The sequence below is a fragment of the Colletotrichum graminicola genome (genome assembly GCF_000149035.1).
Source record: "Colletotrichum graminicola M1.001 genomic scaffold supercont1.36, whole genome shotgun sequence".
Taxonomy (NCBI): domain Eukaryota; kingdom Fungi; phylum Ascomycota; class Sordariomycetes; order Glomerellales; family Glomerellaceae; genus Colletotrichum; species Colletotrichum graminicola.
This window is the reverse complement of record NW_007361040.1, coordinates 233,044-249,275: the sequence shown is the minus strand read 5'-3', so window position 1 is coordinate 249,275 and position 16,232 is coordinate 233,044. Positions and strand designations below refer to the sequence as shown.

Below are 16,232 nucleotides of genomic sequence, written 5' to 3'. Positions count from 1 at the left end.
GCAATGAGAGGTACACTACAAACATCAACACCAGTGCAGTTAGCCGCGAGAATCTAGAAGCACGCATGATTTTAACTTTCTGTCAGCTCAGTAGTGAGCATGATCCACAGACAGACTAGTGATGGCATCGTGCATTGAAATAACGATGGAGCAAGATGAGCCCAATGCTCCTTCCCCGGGCATCTTCAGGTAACATGCAGGTCTATATCTATCGCCCTTTCCTCTTGATTGTCTCGTTGTTATTCCCCTTCTATTATTCACAGCACATAAAAACCCGCAGTTCCACTTCCAAACTTCGAGTCTTACCTTGCCCACACCACTCCTTTTCAATACTGTCGGCGCTCATTCATTCTCTCGCCGTACCCTCACACACAGTCTTTCTATTTCCGCCTAAAGCTCTACTACCAACAATGAAGTTCCCTCTCACCGCCCTCCTCGTTGTGGCCGTCAGCGTCCTCACTTCGGCGAAACCCCACAAGGCGCCCCTTCTCGGCCCCGCGGGCCCCCCGATTAGCAGCACAGCCCGCTGCTCGCTTGAACGCTGGCCCGGCGCGGGCCCGGTTACTGTCACCAACAGCTACATAGTCACTGCCGTCGTCGACGAGACCGTCTCCCGTATTTGCTCCCGTCTCTGGCACAATCTCAGCCGCTTCTCCTCGTGCGGCGCCATCACGAAGCCGTGGTGCGATGACCACAGCCGAGACGACAGGGTGAAGATCCTAAACTGGGGCTTCACACTCACGGCGCTTTGCGACGAGGGCGCCGTCTCATCGGCCTGGTACGAGGCGACCAGGAATCGGTACGGCAAGATCAAATGCTGAGTGTTCTCGACCCCGCTTGGCTTGATGGGACAGGTGTTTGCTCTGGTGTCGTGGCAGACCATTGTTGGTTCCCACGGTGGTTTTTTTGGATCGTCTGGTACGGACAGGAGGACATGTTGTCATGTTAATGTAGGGGATGGGTTCGTCAGTGCTTGGATTACATTGTGGACTCGTGGTTCTTTGGGCAAGGCTATCTCTCAAGGGCCCCTCGACAGCGTTGTAGAGAGTCCTACCCCAATACTGTGTACGTTTTCTCTTCATATATCGCCAGTTATATCAACTGTTTACTATTTGTCCTCATTGAAGGGCCCAGCAGTGTAAAAATCGTCAGCATTGATCACGGTTGCCCAGAACACCTTGTTTCGTTTGGGTAAATGGTACCTGAACTGTATTACAGGAGAAGAATATGCTGTCTCTAGCGCTAGAGAATTGACGACGGAGGAGGGCAACCGCAACAGACATTTTGTACATTTAATCCTCAAATGCTACGCCGGAGCCCAGCGTAACGGAGGCTATACAGAATGGCCCTTGTAAAGCACGTGAAACGCAGCCCGCCATGAATCAGAGGGCTAGCAATGGAAACTACCGATACTGCCCCCCCCCCCAAAGTACCTCTGGTTGACGTCCTGGTCTACTCCAACACCAGAAAGGCAGGCCCACAGAAGCACATGGGGAATGTCCTCGAACCGGGTTGCAATTTATCCTTCCGGCAAGACTCAGTACAGACTAACCAAGGCTCGAAACCAAACCTTTTCCCGCTGGTTGTTCGAAAGAAAAGAAACCCGCGATAACCCGAACAACCCCCTGGTCTTGAGGCCGTGCTACCGGCTGTCAGGTATATCGACGATGTAGTGTGTAGCTAGCTTGAGGTGATCATCTATGACGTTTTCCGAGTGCATCTAGGTTTGCCCCTGCTGAGTTACTCTGCAGGGTGGGTGGGGGGTACATCCATCCATGAGTGTCGCTCACAGTACCTAGGTCTGGTCAAGCGTTCTGGAAGATGCCAATACAGCATTGTATGTAGTGCGTTCAGCGAAGAACGTGGCAAGATCAGGGTTGAAATATTCGGGCGGAACCTCTAGGGTGAGGATCGCGTAGGTCGCCTCATCGATCGTCATCTCAAGGTCGATATCTGCATCGCCCGGCATGATAGACGCAATGCCCTCGGATTCGCCTTGCATTTGTCTCTGGTGCCGGCACATTTGGGGACACAACTCCGTTTAATTCGAGTAAGGGTTTGGGACGCAGAACACAGGAGAAACTCAAGAACGAAACAAGACCGCGCCTGAAATCAGAAAGAGAACTTGGCGAAGACACCATGTCAAAGACAGCGGGCAGACGCCGGAATGCTGCGAGGGGGGTCCCGATGTGTCGTGTGTGGATGGCGACCACGACTGTCAGTCCAAAAGCCGACCACTCCGTCGTCCCTTAGCAAGAAGAAGCATCGGGACATTCATGGGCAGTGCCTTCGCAGATACGCCAGATGGCAGCTCAAGTCTCACAGACTAGCACAGTTTCGAGGAGGGGGATGAGCGGAGCAGCGTCACAACGGAACCATCTAAAAAAAGAAGAGAGAGAGAGAGAGAGAGAGAGAGAGAGCAAAGAAGAAAAAAGGAGGCTCTGTTGCAAAAGGCCCCTAGTTTATAACTCCTGCACAGTTTCCATGAATCTGCCGCCGATGAAAACATACCTAGTTCCACATATGATAAGCAAGCGCCGTCGGACCTAGCCGCAGCGGATCACGGGCCCGGACCGAAGGTATGTTTCATCGACGACGGAGCGCAGCTGCCTGGTCTGGTCCTAGTCCTAGACCTGGTCCTAGTCAGTCTTGTTGAAGCTCTTGTGGTGCTTGGCCTGTCCGAGAGCCGCTTGCTCGGCCTTGACCGGACATGTGCCCGGGCGAGCTCAACCGGACGCCGTTGAGGCATCAGTAGCAACTCGTTGCATAACCACACGGCAGCAATTAGTCACCGTCAACGGCTATTGAAATTCGGTCCATGAATCGTTGGTCTAAAATTCCAGGGGCGCGAGGCGTATCCCCCAGCGGCACATTTCTAAACATAAAATACGAGATCAAGAACGGGTACAGATGTGGGGCCCCGGGATTTCACTCGCGCGGGGTTATGGCGGGGGGACTATCCGCGATATCAATAGAGCTGTAGCAGCTTCTCCACACTGTTGCCAACCGTTCAATGCTCACCCCAACGACCTTTCCAGGCATGGGTCTCAAATCCCCGTTCCAACGCCGTGACCTTAGTGCTTAGCCGTGACCTTGTCGCCGGTGATCTTCTCGACGTAAGTCTTCGCCCTATAGTTCCGCCCTAATTAGCATAGTTCGTGTCGATAGGCAGTAAGTCGCGGAGTAACTCACATATCACCCAAAGCAACCATGCAAACCGTCTGCCAAACGCCAAGACCGATACGGGGGGCCACACCACGGTAAAGGCCGGAGATACCGTTGTTTGCGTAAATGTAGCGGAAAGTGTTACCGACCGTCATCTTCTTGGGACGGTTGGGGTCCTCCTTCTTAGACTGCATCTCGACACGGATGACCTCGATGGGCTGGTTCCAGGCGGACAGACCACCACCGATACTGGACGCAAGGATCTTCTCCCAGGCACCGAGCTTCTCGCCGTCCTTCTTGCCAGTCAAATCGCGGATGCTCTGCTCAGCCAGACGGGAGAGACCGAAACGGGAACCCCAGTTGGTCATCTGACGGATGGCAACAGCGTTGACACCCTTGTTGATGCCCTTGATGCCCTCCTTGCGGTAGATGTCCATGAATGTGGCGAAGGTGCTGGGGGGCTTGACTCCCGTGGCAGCCATCTTGTGTTTGGTGATTTCGACCGTCTTCATGCAAGTACAGAAACCCATGGTGGCATAAGCCTGGGCAACACCACCCGTGATACCACCGATGATACCACCACCGAACTCGGAAGCACCAGCATTGCGGGCGTAGAACTCGGCTTCGGAGGCAACGAACAGCAGGACGGCGCCCTTGGTGGAAGCTTCAATCCAGGCCCAGGGAATAAGACCCTGGTAGACTGTGGGAAGAAGAGTGTCAGTCAATCTCGATCGCGATGTGACTATTCCGGACGGATCACTCGTCTGCTTGATAAACCATCGAGAGGGCGTCGATTCGCAGTACGCAGCATTGATTGAAGGCGGTTCCGAAATCCGAAATCCAAGCAGACACAGGTACGGAGATAGATAGATGGGAGTCATTTGGGAGGTTACTCACAGCCAAGGACACCTCCACGTCCCCAAATTCGGCCCAGGGCGCTGCCAAAGCCGTCGCCACGGTTGGCAGCCATGGTGGTCTTGATGACCTCGAGCGGCTGACCAAGGGTGGTGACCTCGAACATGTTGAGACCGGCGCCCAAGAGCAGGTTGGAGAACTTGACGGGCTTCTTCTCCAGCTTCTGGGGCTCCCCGATGGGGGCGGGCATAGTGGCGACGGCAACCATGGCTTTCTGCTACTTGTTGATAACGGAGGGGGCCCTGACCAAGGGAAGAGGGTGCTTCTTCGCGGGGGGATGTAAGGTGTAGTTGGAGTTTATGGGGTACGGGCTAGGCCGGCGGAGGGGGCTTGGGAATGGAGCCGGGAGAGTTCGAGAATGGGGAATGTGCGGCAGGTTACGGGATAAAGGCTGGTGACCTCGGATATCGAGCTGGATTAGCGAGGGAGGCCGAGGTTTTTAGTAAGGGGGAAAAGGGTGCAGGTTTTTGTTCGGGGGGGAGGGAAAGTAGGCGACGGGATTGGCCTAAACCGGGGAAGCTGTTTCTCTTGGGGGGACAGGATAGAGTAAGAAAGAACAGAAGGGGGATTCTCCGGATCTGAGCGAGCGAGGGAGGAGACGGCGCCTTTTGCACGTGGAAATTGGGTGGGTTTGGGAAAGGGAACAGTGAGCCAGGGGTGCCACCCGTACCTGAGTAGCTCCCCAATCGTTTGGTCTCAGGGCGGGCCTTGCTGAGCTGACCTGGGTTTGGACTTGGAACTTGGAACTTGGGGTCGGTCCGAGGGATCGATCCGATAGACGGACAATGCAGCCACAGTTGTTGATTGATTACTATTGCAGAAACAATCAAGCTTGGGAAATGGGAAATCGAGAGAGCGGTAAGACCTAATGTGTCCCAGTCAATCGCCGATGGATAGTTCCTCTAGAGCAATCAGGCCAAGTACTATGTAAGCAGCCAAGCAGTCATTGATTCCTTCTCGCCTAAATGGTTGAGGCAGGCACCTAAGGTACCTAGGTAGGCGAACTGGGTTTCACGCCGGTATATTGCACTGGTGTGTTCAACTCCTAAAAATGCCAGCCAGCAGATGGACGCAAAAATGACACGGGAGATGGGAATGGATTGCGACGGTGAGACGGGCGGTCAAGGCTAAGATGGCGCCGTCTGTCTGTCTGGACATTACTATAAGACGAGACCCCCTTTCCTTCTCCCTGCGCCTGCCTCGCCCAGGAGTCGTCCAACGTTAAGCATAGACGGCACGTCACGGCCAAAGTCAATTCGAGAATGTTTTCACTTACTGTCGTGTACCAATTGAACACTCCCAACATGCAGTCTAATGCCAGCCAAAGCTGGGAATAAGGATAGAAACCAGCCAGCGGTTGATGTTTCCTCACCAGGGCTGACCTCTCACCTCACCTCATTTCTCACCTCGCTCGGAGCAGACAAGCCACAGCTTTAGCAGGGAGCTCTAGCTCTCCATTGGTCTATAGCTCCCTCCAGCACCAAAACATCAGTAGGAAGAAAAAGAAAAGAAAAAACAGGGTCCGCCGGCCGCGCATCAGTCTCCAACAATGGTCACGGACTGGCCCGTGGGCTCTCCACCAGCGATTAAAAACGGACACTAACTCGCCCAGCTTGGAGCTCAACCACCCCAACAGCTCCAGCCTTGTCCCCATCTGGAGAGCTCAACGCAAAATTCCGTGGGGACGTTCCGTATGCAAAGCCTCAACCGCGACCCTCGTCGGCCCTCCACTTGCACCTCCCATTCGGTCAATCGTTTGCCATTGCCTTGTTCAACTCTCACACTCGCAATTTTCTTTCTTCCTTCTTCCTCTTCTGCGTTGATGACTCTTCTACCTAGGTAACTACCTAGGTACCTTGGTACATACAACATTACGGATACAGCCGCCAGCTTATCACTCAATGGACCCCTCCCCCCTTTAGGAAGAGCCGCGCCCTTTCCAATCTCCTTCGGGCTCCGTTTGGGGAACAAGCACTCAGTCGGCCGTATAGACATGCGTGAGCTAATGTAATGTAAGATGGCTTCGGCTTACATGCATCCATGAAAGTGACATGAACTACGGATACTGGTGCGCGCGCGTGCCTGCAGCAGCTCGACTCTAAGCTTGCATAGCTCGAGTCCGGCCGCATGCCCCAAGGGATCGCGGCGCGCCTGACATTCCATCCGTCATGCGCAAAAAAGTCTTGATCGGCAATTGTTCCCCATTCCGACTCCATCTCATCCCGAGTCATCACATCATATTGCCGTGCAACCCATGTTTTGCGAACAGACCTCGCAAGGATGGCAAACAAAAGAGTTCAGACGTAAACTTCAAATTCGTCATGGTGTATTCAGGACGCAAGCCCGTGTCAGCTTTTGGCCAAGGGAACTAAAACAAGCCAGAAATTCCCGGTAAAAGCAGCCCTTCTCGATATTGTACAAGCGCAGTGGATGGTATCGCGCGGAGCCTTTCTATCCACGCCGACTGAAACAACACGCTGCTTTTCATGTCTATTGTTGATCGCTCCTGCGACCCTGCTGCCTTTTCCGCACAGGCAACACTACTCGCGTCCGCCGTCTTCTCCTCGTCTTTCGCACTCCAGCCTCCTACGCGTACACCGCTTAGAGCTTCTTGACAATCTCGGCCCACTTGGCAGTGGAGAAGGACTTGGGGCGCTCGATGGGGGCGCCGAGGGCGCGGTCGATGATGAGTTGGGGCAGGACACCGATGGCGCGGGAGACACCGAAGAGGACGGTGTAGTAGTTGGCCTCGGTGAGACCGTAGTACTGGAGGAGGACACCAGAGTGGGCATCGACGTTGGGGTAGGGGTTCTTGGTCTTGCCGTGCTGGTTGAGGACCTCGGGGGCGATCTTGTAGACCTGGCTGACGAGTTGGAACATGGGGTCGTTGGGCATCTTCTCTGTAGGGTTGTTAGCTTCTTTCTGCGATCTTCATGGATCAACCCGGAGGGGCACGTACTCAGAGCGAACTCGCGCTGAGCGCTGTAGCGAGGGTCGGTCTTGCGGAGGACGGCGTGGCCGTAACCGGGAACGACACGGCCGGCGTTCAGGGTGGACCAGAGGTAGTCGGTGATGGCCTTATCGCTGAGGTCATCGCCAATAGACTTCTTCATCTCGGTGAGCCAGTTGAGGACCTCCTGGTTGGCCAGACCGTGGAGAGGACCAGCCAGACCGTTGAGACCAGCGGCAACGGACAGGAAGGGGGAGGACAGAGCACTGCCGACCAAGTGGGTGGTGTGGGCAGAGACGTTACCACCCTCGTGGTCGGTGTGAATGGTCAGGTAGAGACGGAGGAGCTCGACGAAGTCCTCGTTGTTGCCGAAACCGAGCTGGTTGGCGAAGTTGAAGGAGTAGTCCTTGTCCTTCTGGACGGGGGCGACCTTGCCACCCTTGAAGACGTTCTGGTAAATGCGAGCGGCAATGGTAGGCAGCTTGGCAATCAGGTCCATCGAGTCCTCAAAGGTGTATCCCCAGTAGTCCTTCTTGTTGACACCCTTGGCGTAGGCCTTAGCGAACGAAGAGGTGTGCTCGAGGGCGGTGACGGCCAGGGAGAACTGGGCCATGGGGTGAAGGTCGGTAGGGCAGTGGTCGATGAGCTCCTCGACGAACTTAGGAATGTCGGAGCGGGCAGCCCACTCGGCGGACAGGTCGCGAACCTGCTGCTCGGTAGGGACCTCGCCAGTCAGGAGAAGCCAGAAGAGACCTACGCACCGTTGTCATTACAATGAATGGAAAAGCTTATCGTGCAAACTGAACTTACCCTCAGGAAGAGGCTCCTTGCCACCGGGAGCCTTGGGGAGGAGCTCCTGGCACTCGGGGATGGTCTTGCCGCGGAAACGGATACCCTCATTGGCGTCGAGGACGGAACCCTCCCAGACAAGGCACTTGATGCCACGGGCACCGCCGTAGACCTGGTCGAGAGTGACCTGGTCGATGACCTTGCTGCCATGCTCTCTGCGGCGAGGTTAACGGATGTCGGACTCGGGACAAGGAGGCTTAACGGATGGCAGCAACTTACTTTCTCAGAGCCTTGACTTCCTCAATCTTCTCGGGGAGGAGCTCAGCGAAGCGCTCCTTCAAGGTCTAGATGCGGTCATATCAGTTTCATGATAACCGAGGTGTTGGGATCGGCCGGACGAGCGGCATGGTGGAAAGGCGGCCTACCTGGTTCTTGGAAGAGTAGCAGCGGGCGGCGTTGAAAGCTGACACCTTGAAGGGGGAGGCTCTGAGGGAAGCCCTCAGAGCGGAGGAGGAAAGACGCGCTACAGACATTGTGAAAGATATCGTGAGGCTTCAGGGACTGGTGAAGGATGAAGGTCGGAAAGGAGGGAAAGAAAAAAGCCGCAGGCAATGGGATAGAAAAATATGAAGCAAGGCGCTCTTGGACCGGGGGGCCTTTTCGGGGGGTCACGTCACAGGTGTGTGGAAATAACAATGTACCTCGGCGGGCATACGGGTTGTCTCCAAGTGCGGTGAGGTACTAACGCTAGCCATTTGGCGCTGCAGGTACATCTGTCGCACCCCGGCTGCCCTGTAGTGCGCTCCCAACGTCGGTCTAACCGTGGAATTTTTTTTTCCATTGAGCTCCCCAGGTTCCAGGTTGTCCAGAATCCAGCAGATGCAGATCGTGGCCAGACTGCAGAACATTCAACGCGCCATAGCGCGCGCACTATTGCGCCGGCATGCAGGAATTGAGTGAGAGGCTTAGCCGCCATCCGGCACTCCGTTGACCTCCTCCCTTTGAGGTCTCGATTGCTGCTATGGAAAACCTCTAGACCGTTGATACCTGAGGTAAAACCATACGGATACATACCAGGTAGATAGAAGAGGCCACGAGGGAGAAAACAAGCACCGGCGGTAGATGCGAGCGACTCGCGAAGAGATACGTACCCAGAGACGTGCAAGATGTATTTCTTGTGCGCCCCAACCGCGGATTCTGTCAATCTGGCCAGTCAACCTTGGGATCTCACCTGCGGAAGCCTTTCTTAGCGGGTCCCCCTCTTTTTCTTCTTCTTTATTTCTTTATTCCTTTATTTCCATTTATTTACGTACCCCTTATGGTTCCACCGTAACATCTGCAGAGTCTGGCATCTGCTCCAGTCCCCAGTTTTGTCACCCGTATCCAGCGCTCCTCTTGAGCGCGAAAAGCCGAGATGGGTGGTAGCTGGGCGGCTTCCCTCGGAGTACCCACTCTTCGTCCGAGTTTCGGAAGGCCCTACTTCGATTGCCCGTCGATCGTAGACACAATATCGCAGCCTTGATTTTAGACCCTTGGACGGACGGCCAAGGATAACGCGCCTCACGGTGAGACTGGGCGACCGGTAACGATCCAGACACCCGGGCTTTTTAGACCACGGCCCGGTCCCCCACGAGTTGTCCGTGTTACTCAGAATCAGCCATCTGCAGAGACGAGGACCGGACTCGCCAGAGTCAGCGTCAGTACCGTTCTCTCTCTTCCGAGCCCTGTCTCACGCATCTTCCACCAGCTCCGAGCCTCCAGGACCCGCCGTAGGTCCCAATAATGGGCCAATTAAAACCACGCATTCTGCACTCCGGCCGGTCCGCAACGCCAACCATGGCACAGCTCGACCAGCTCATCCGAAGAAGATGACTAGTTCTGTTCGTCTATCCGTACAACCAAGGCAATCAATGCTGCCTTCGGACCATCGCGTAGTCGCTCTGCAATCGCATTGCTATATGGGTAGTGGCCGCTGCATGACGAACAGGATACATTCAGGTTATCGTTTGGCGGGGTCGTGATGTGGCAGTCTGAATGGAGATCATAGTGCGGTGTTGCTAGGGAACAACCACTCCTCTGTGGATAGTAAATAATCCGTGAAGTATTGCGGCAACAAGGACAGGGTCCGGCTCTGTCATACACAAATACTCTCTCTGTTGATGTCCTGCCTGGCATCGCACACACGTTAAAGGAAGCTTTGGCCAATCCTAGCACTAGACTTAGAGACAATTCCCGCCATTTCTAAATGGGTTGACGAACTGAATCCTTGTTTGCCCAGTGCGGAATAAGCAAGCACAACTTAAGCTACCTGTTGCTGTCCGATCCGTCATCAGCGGCATCGCGGTAAAACCTCGGCGGTGGACCCATCATCTCGCTTCGAAAAAAGAAAAAAGAAAATGCAGCCTGGCAGCAATAAGACCGAAGAGATTCTGCCTCAGGCATATATATACGCACATAACGTGAGCTCGAGCTGACAAAGACATCTGGTTATTTGATTGAACTACCACTAGAAATAGGGCAAAATAAAGCGGTCTTTTGTGACGCACATACCTACCGCCTGCCACCTGCCAGCGACTCAAAGGACCAGTTCCCCGTGCTCCCCAAAGTGTCACAGCAGCTCCCATCCTCCGTCTCCACTTCTGAATTTCTTCCTCTTCCAACCTCCCATCTTCACCACTCTCCCTTCTAGGAAAATTGCCAAAAGCTCAGCGCAAGACTGCCGCCAACCATCCGCCCGCCCCGAAGCCTAAGATAACTGATTTCCATCGAAACTGCCATCGTACTTTGACGAGGATCGTATTTCTCCCTCGAGGACCGCGCAAGTCCGACCGTGGGTGAAGCCAAAAAAAAGAAGTAGTCCAGGCGACGGCTCCTGTCCTTTGAAATCTCCTCTGTGACCTTAGACGACTCGTCAAAAGGTGTCGCGCGCTCTGTCCGTACAAGTAGAGAGTCATCCAAATCCACAGACTCGATTTATTCGTACCTTGAGAGTGTGGCTTCTGCGACATTTTGGGATTTTTCTGCCTGCGGTCCGTAAAACAAGAAAACTATCGCAAAAAGCTGTTGATCGAGGGAAAGAGCGACCTGGCCATACCTGTCTTTTTTCTCATCCAGGAAAAGGCTGGTGCCTTCCTTCCGTTGACCCCTTCCACTCCCTGGAACTCGCGTATCTACCTAGGTATCTTCCCGCGCAATCAGTAAACCACACCTCGCGTCACCCTTTTTCCCCAAGCAGGTCGCGACGTCCTTTCCCCTCTCTTGCGCGCCTGCCAGTCCACCTTACATTCTTCCACCCGTACTTCTCAAGGAGACCATTTCTGAAGAAAAGCGCACCGCTGCCGCCATCGCTATTCTTGCGTATCAGCCTGCAAGATGGCTTCCGCTCCGCCTGTTGCGGCCCTTGAGGCCGCTCTCAAGGCCATCTCGGACTACAAGGCCCCTGGCGTTACAGGCACTCGCATTGCTGCTATGACCAGCATCTGTGTTGAAAACGTTCAGGTATGATACGATATTTTGATACGACGTCGTCATCTTGAGTAGGCTGGTGAAGTAGACTAACCTCTGGTCTTTTTTCTACAGTATGAATCGGTCCTTATCCAAAAGCTATTCACGTACTTCAAGATGGCAACCCCTCCCTACAAGCTCGGCATCCTGTATGTAGTGGACTCAGTGATCCGCAAATGGCTTGAGCAGGCCAGAAGTCGCCAGCAAGTCTCCAACGAGAATGCCCCAGATGGCACGTTTGGTGCCGGCGCACACCGACTGACTATGCTCATGCCCAATCTCATTGATGACCTGCTTCGAGCTTTGCCTGAGGGCTATAAGGTATGTGTCAAACCCTGGAACACCAGACCGTTATCCATAACATGCTCCCTCGTACTTTTGTGACGATGGCGGCGCTTGGTGTGTGCAGTCTTTCATCCTCTACCCTTGTCTTACACTTGGGACGCAAGAATGGAACTACAGAGACTGCACACTCACACACATTGGCGCCCATTTATTCTTGACTACAACTAAATTTGACGAATCACCCACTCACATTGCTTTGCCTTGTAGGACAAGTTGAACAAGTTGATTGAAATCTGGCGCAAGGGCCTCACTTTCCCCCCTGAGATGATAGAGTCATTCCAGAACAAGCTGGAGGAGGCTACGTCTGCCTCCGCCCCGAGTATGTTTCACCGTTTACTGAGTGCTGGGCTTTGTCACTTCGCTCGCCAAACCCTCAAGTTTCGCCTCAAACTAATTATTTTGATCTTTTAGCCCAGTCATTCACGCCGGAGGGTAGTCCCCCCCCAGACTTGGTCGAGCGGATGGGCTACAATAAGCCAGTGGTTCCGCCCTCGGCTCCGTCTTCTACACCTGCGTCAGATGCTACTAACATCCTGGCGAATCTTGAGAACCTTGCGAGGTTCTCGCGGCAACAGGGCCAGAACGGCGTTCAGGGACAGAACCAGGGACAGCCTCAATATAGTGGTCAGGGTTACAACAACGGCCAGTATCAAAATGGCAGTCACAATTCTGGTCAACCCCAAGTTCCAGTCCAGACCCAGAGTAGCCCGCAGGTGCCCGCCAACCTGCAGAGTCTGCTCTCCAGACTCCAGAGTGTCACCCCTCAGCAGCAGCAGCAGCAGTCTGCGCCTCCCATAAATTCTCAGCAGTTCCCGTACTCGATGCCCCCTTTCACTAGCGGCGTCCCTACCGCGCCAGCTCCGGCTTCGTTTTCGCTGCCTTCGGCCCAACAACAAACCCAGCCTGTCAGCATGCAATTTCCAGGTCTACCTCAGATGCCCCAGATGCCCCAAATGCCTCAGCCGCCTGCTGGTGCCTCTCTCAACACTACTGAACAGATGGTGATGTTGCAAACTCTTTTTAGCCAGGGTCTTACCGCCGACAAGTTTGCTGCCATGCTCGCCGCTGTAAACGGTGCCCAGAACGGTACGGCTCCCAGCCCCGCTGCTCCCGCTATCGTTGCCGCGCAGAATTACTACACCCAGGGCCAGGGACACGGCGGTTCTGCTCAGCCCAGTGCCAACCTCGGCCAGCTTTGGAACAATGACCGCGCGCGATCCCCGAATCGACACCAGGGTCGTTCTCGATCCAGGTCGCCCGGTCGCCACTGGGACCCGCGTAGCTCTTCTCGAGGCCGCCGTGACAACGGCACTGACTATAGCGGTCACTCCCCCGACAGAGGTGGCCGCGATAGTAGGGACAGCCGCCGCGACAGTGACTATCGTCAACGTAGTCCACCACCGAATCGTGATGGTGGCGCTAGCAACAGTTCCCGACATGGTTCAAACGACAAGTGGATCGAGTACGACCGGTCTCTCCCTGCCGGCCATATCAAGGTTCTTAGCCGAACGCTCTTCGTGGGTGGTGTCAAGTAAGCACTTTTTAGGGAGCGCGCATGCACGCCATGGTGTCAGTGACTGATAAGTGATAGCAGTATGCCGGAACGTCAAGTCCGCGAAATCTTCAGTCGTTACGGCAAAGTCCAGACGGTCATCGTCAACAAGGAGAAGCGTCATGCGTTCGTGAAAATGATATCCCGCCCCGATGCTGTTCGGGCCAAGGAGGCCATGGAAAAGCTTGCCGAAGAGCAACATGGTGACACTCAGTCCCTGCGAGTAAGCTTTACTTACAGTCATGTTTTATTGAAGCACCCTGGCTAACAATACGCAGACCAGATGGGGCGTTGGCTTTGGTCCGCGTGATGCCAGCGACTATAGCAATGGTGTTAGCGTCATCCCGATTGACCTTCTCACCGAGGCTGACCGCAAGTGGATGCTTACTGCCGAGTACGGAGGCAGTGGCGGTAGACCTATTGTAACTGGCCTAGTCGTCGAGGAGCCCGACATCGAGATTGGCGCTGGCGTGTCCTCCAAGGCCATCAGCCGTCGTATGCAGACGGACAAGAGCGGCAACCATGGCCCTCGCTCTACCCGGGCCGGGGGCGATACGAGTCGCGACGACTCCGGCCGCTGGCGCCGTAGCCGCGATCGCGACCACCGCCGCGAGGATAAGAAACTCTCTAGTACCAACGCTCAACCGCTCCCGCAGCAGTTTCCATTTGGCATCAGCACCCTGCCTAACGGCATGCCTGCCTACCCTCCCGGTTTCACGTTCCCTGCTTCCAAGGGCAACTAATACTTTTTCGATTCTCTTGCATCCTTGAAGCCTTGTATATGGGATGGACTCCAGGATTTTCTCTGTATTTTTGACGTCTTTTGGCCTCTCAACTTCTTCGGATTGGCCTGCCATGACCCGCGGCTGTGCATTCACGTGGCGTTCAAAGGGGGAAAAGGGTACCGGGATGGAAAACGGAAATACCCGCACTAAGCATTTGGCTCGAGCTGAAGGGAGGGTGGTTAAGGACTCGTTTTCGGTACAGCATGCATGATGATACCACCGTACACGAGCATTTTTGCTTGAGATGTAGCCGATTGGTTTCCTTGGCTTCGTAGAGTGATTCACTCAGTCATGAACTGGCTGTTACGTAAATCGGGTTTGAGAGGAAATGAATTGATTTGGTCTAAGTGTGTTCCGTACGGCGATGATCCCGGTATCATAGGTGTGTATTTAATGTTCGACACTCAATCTGTCCTTCAATCATCTCACCATCTCAAAGCCTCATTGATCTTGATGCCATCTAATTCTTACGGCGATTGTTTTAGGGGACTTGTGCTATCATTGCAGAAGACTGCTACCTCCATGGCTCACCTCTACTGTCAACGTTCCGCCGAAGATCTTTATGCATCTGTACATTTTCCATCCGCAGGTCCGAGAATGGACAGATCTGGCCCTGTCATCGCCAAGACACCAGTTCAAAGATAAGACAGAGTCAAAGATTTCTCAAAGTTGTTAAATAATAAGCTTACAAGACATGGTCGTTGATGTTGGCTAGGCTATCCTGCCTAAAACCATTGAGTCAGCTGTAGACGGCGTACGTGGGAGCAGGGGCTTGTTGAATTACATCCCACTATTCCACTGTTATCTGGTACTGAGTATTTCAACAGTCCCCGAGGAACCCCCCCATCCCAGCCTGCTAGCAATTGTTGCGTTGTTTGTCATGCTGCTAAGAATGTCCTATCAAAGACATGTCAGTGCAGTAGTGATCTCGGAGACAGTGGTGGCCGATCGGCCAATCACGGAACCGGCCCGAAGCTTCTAGGCCGAAGGTGGGGCCGGCCGTCACTTCCCTTCTTCAAGCGCAAACGTTCATCACTCACAGCGAGCACGTGGACGCTTCCTCCCATTCGCTTTCACTTAAGTTCTCTCGAATTACTTGTGCATCCCCCTTCCAGAAAGTCAGCCAAACAGAAGGTCCTTGAGACGTGTTCCCATTCAGGCACCCGACTCCTAAGCTACCCCGCGTGGAAAGAGGCCCCTTTCGCCAAACCCCACCGTCACCATCGTCATCGCAGGTTCGCGAAAATGACCCACTGCCACGACGAACACCACGATCACTCCCATGGAGGCCACGATGAGCACGACCACTCGGACGACATCACGCCCGCCCTGCAGCACTCTCTCTACGGCCATATCAACTTTGACGAGGTGACGGCCCTGAACGAGTCGCAGATCGGCAGTGCACGCGCCATCGTCAAGAAGACGTGGGCAGAGAGGCTCGAGCCGGAGCCCGAGGCCGTGAGCGATGCCGACGAGCAGCTGATGATTAATGTTCCGTAAGTGTGCAGGTTCCTTACAATCTCATATAATGCATACGCGGTCACTGTGTTCGCTCCCGGGAACTCATGTGCGTTATGGTCCTGATGGAGCTCTTATCCCGAATCCAAGTCATGGACTTCACATCATCTTACATCTCCATCACGTAATGTCTATAAAATCCACCCTTCACTTCTATCTCCGACTCCAAGCCAGCCACAAGACCAAAACCAACAACGACAACAACAACAATAACAACAGAAAACACCGGAACTGACATGCGTCCCAGCTTCACCGGCCAGGTCAAGCTGCACGCCCTCCTCCTCCGCACCTCCGATTCCCCCGCTGCCCCGCGCACCCTCAAGCTCTTCGCCAACCGCGACGACCTCGACTTCGCCTCCGCCGAGGACGCCCAGGCCACCCAGGAGTTTGAGCTCTCACGCACCTCCCAGGTCCAGGAGATCCCCGTCAAGCGCGCCCTCTTCGGCCGCGTCCAGCGCCTAACTCTGTTCTTCGTCGACAACTTTGGCGACGGCGAAGAGGACGAGACGCGCGTCGGGTACCTCGGCTTCAAGGGCGAGTGGATGCAGCTCGGCCGCGCGCCCGCCAACATCCTCTATGAGGCGGCGGCGAACCCGAGCGACCACAAGATCAAAGGCACGGGGATCAATGAGGTTGGCGGGGGCATCGGGGGAGGCCAGTGAGGCGGTGTTTTTCATTTGGAAAGGGCTCGGAATTAGGAGGAAGAAGA

At 54.5% G+C, this 16,232-nt stretch overlaps 6 protein-coding genes across 6 annotated transcripts; 3 read left to right on the top strand and 3 right to left on the bottom strand.

The window, feature by feature from the left end:
• Positions 1-410: 410 nt before the first annotated feature.
• On the top strand, positions 411-821 carry GLRG_08117 (uncharacterized protein; the record flags this gene model as incomplete). The annotated part of the gene is made up of 1 exon (XM_008098802.1): positions 411-821. The coding sequence occupies one exon, from the start codon at positions 411-413 to the stop codon at positions 819-821; it is 411 nt and encodes a 136-aa protein (XP_008096993.1).
• A 974-nt stretch (positions 822-1,795) lies between these two features.
• Positions 1,796-2,002, bottom strand: GLRG_08116 (uncharacterized protein; the record flags this gene model as incomplete). Its single annotated transcript, XM_008098801.1, has 1 exon — positions 1,796-2,002. The coding sequence occupies one exon, from the start codon at positions 2,000-2,002 to the stop codon at positions 1,796-1,798; it is 207 nt and encodes a 68-aa protein (XP_008096992.1).
• A 1,072-nt stretch (positions 2,003-3,074) lies between these two features.
• Positions 3,075-4,288, bottom strand: GLRG_08115 (uncharacterized protein; the record flags this gene model as incomplete). The annotated part of the gene is made up of 3 exons (XM_008098800.1): positions 3,075-3,129; positions 3,193-3,865; positions 4,063-4,288. 3 exons carry the CDS (start codon positions 4,286-4,288, stop codon positions 3,075-3,077), a joined length of 954 nt encoding a protein of 317 aa, XP_008096991.1.
• Positions 4,289-6,681: 2,393 nt separating this feature from the next.
• GLRG_08114 (uncharacterized protein) lies at positions 6,682-8,352 on the bottom strand (the record flags this gene model as incomplete). Its single annotated transcript, XM_008098799.1, has 5 exons — positions 6,682-6,980; positions 7,040-7,783; positions 7,841-8,034; positions 8,099-8,163; positions 8,245-8,352. 5 exons carry the CDS (start codon positions 8,350-8,352, stop codon positions 6,682-6,684), a joined length of 1,410 nt encoding a protein of 469 aa, XP_008096990.1.
• Positions 8,353-11,191: 2,839 nt separating this feature from the next.
• GLRG_08113 (RNA recognition domain-containing protein) lies at positions 11,192-13,963 on the top strand (the record flags this gene model as incomplete). The annotated part of the gene is made up of 6 exons (XM_008098798.1): positions 11,192-11,317; positions 11,399-11,644; positions 11,876-11,987; positions 12,080-13,199; positions 13,263-13,443; positions 13,499-13,963. The coding sequence occupies 6 exons, from the start codon at positions 11,192-11,194 to the stop codon at positions 13,961-13,963; spliced, it is 2,250 nt and encodes a 749-aa protein (XP_008096989.1).
• A 1,287-nt stretch (positions 13,964-15,250) lies between these two features.
• GLRG_08112 (uncharacterized protein) lies at positions 15,251-16,185 on the top strand (the record flags this gene model as incomplete). Its single annotated transcript, XM_008098797.1, has 2 exons — positions 15,251-15,501; positions 15,771-16,185. The coding sequence occupies 2 exons, from the start codon at positions 15,251-15,253 to the stop codon at positions 16,183-16,185; spliced, it is 666 nt and encodes a 221-aa protein (XP_008096988.1).
• Positions 16,186-16,232: the final 47 nt, after the last annotated feature.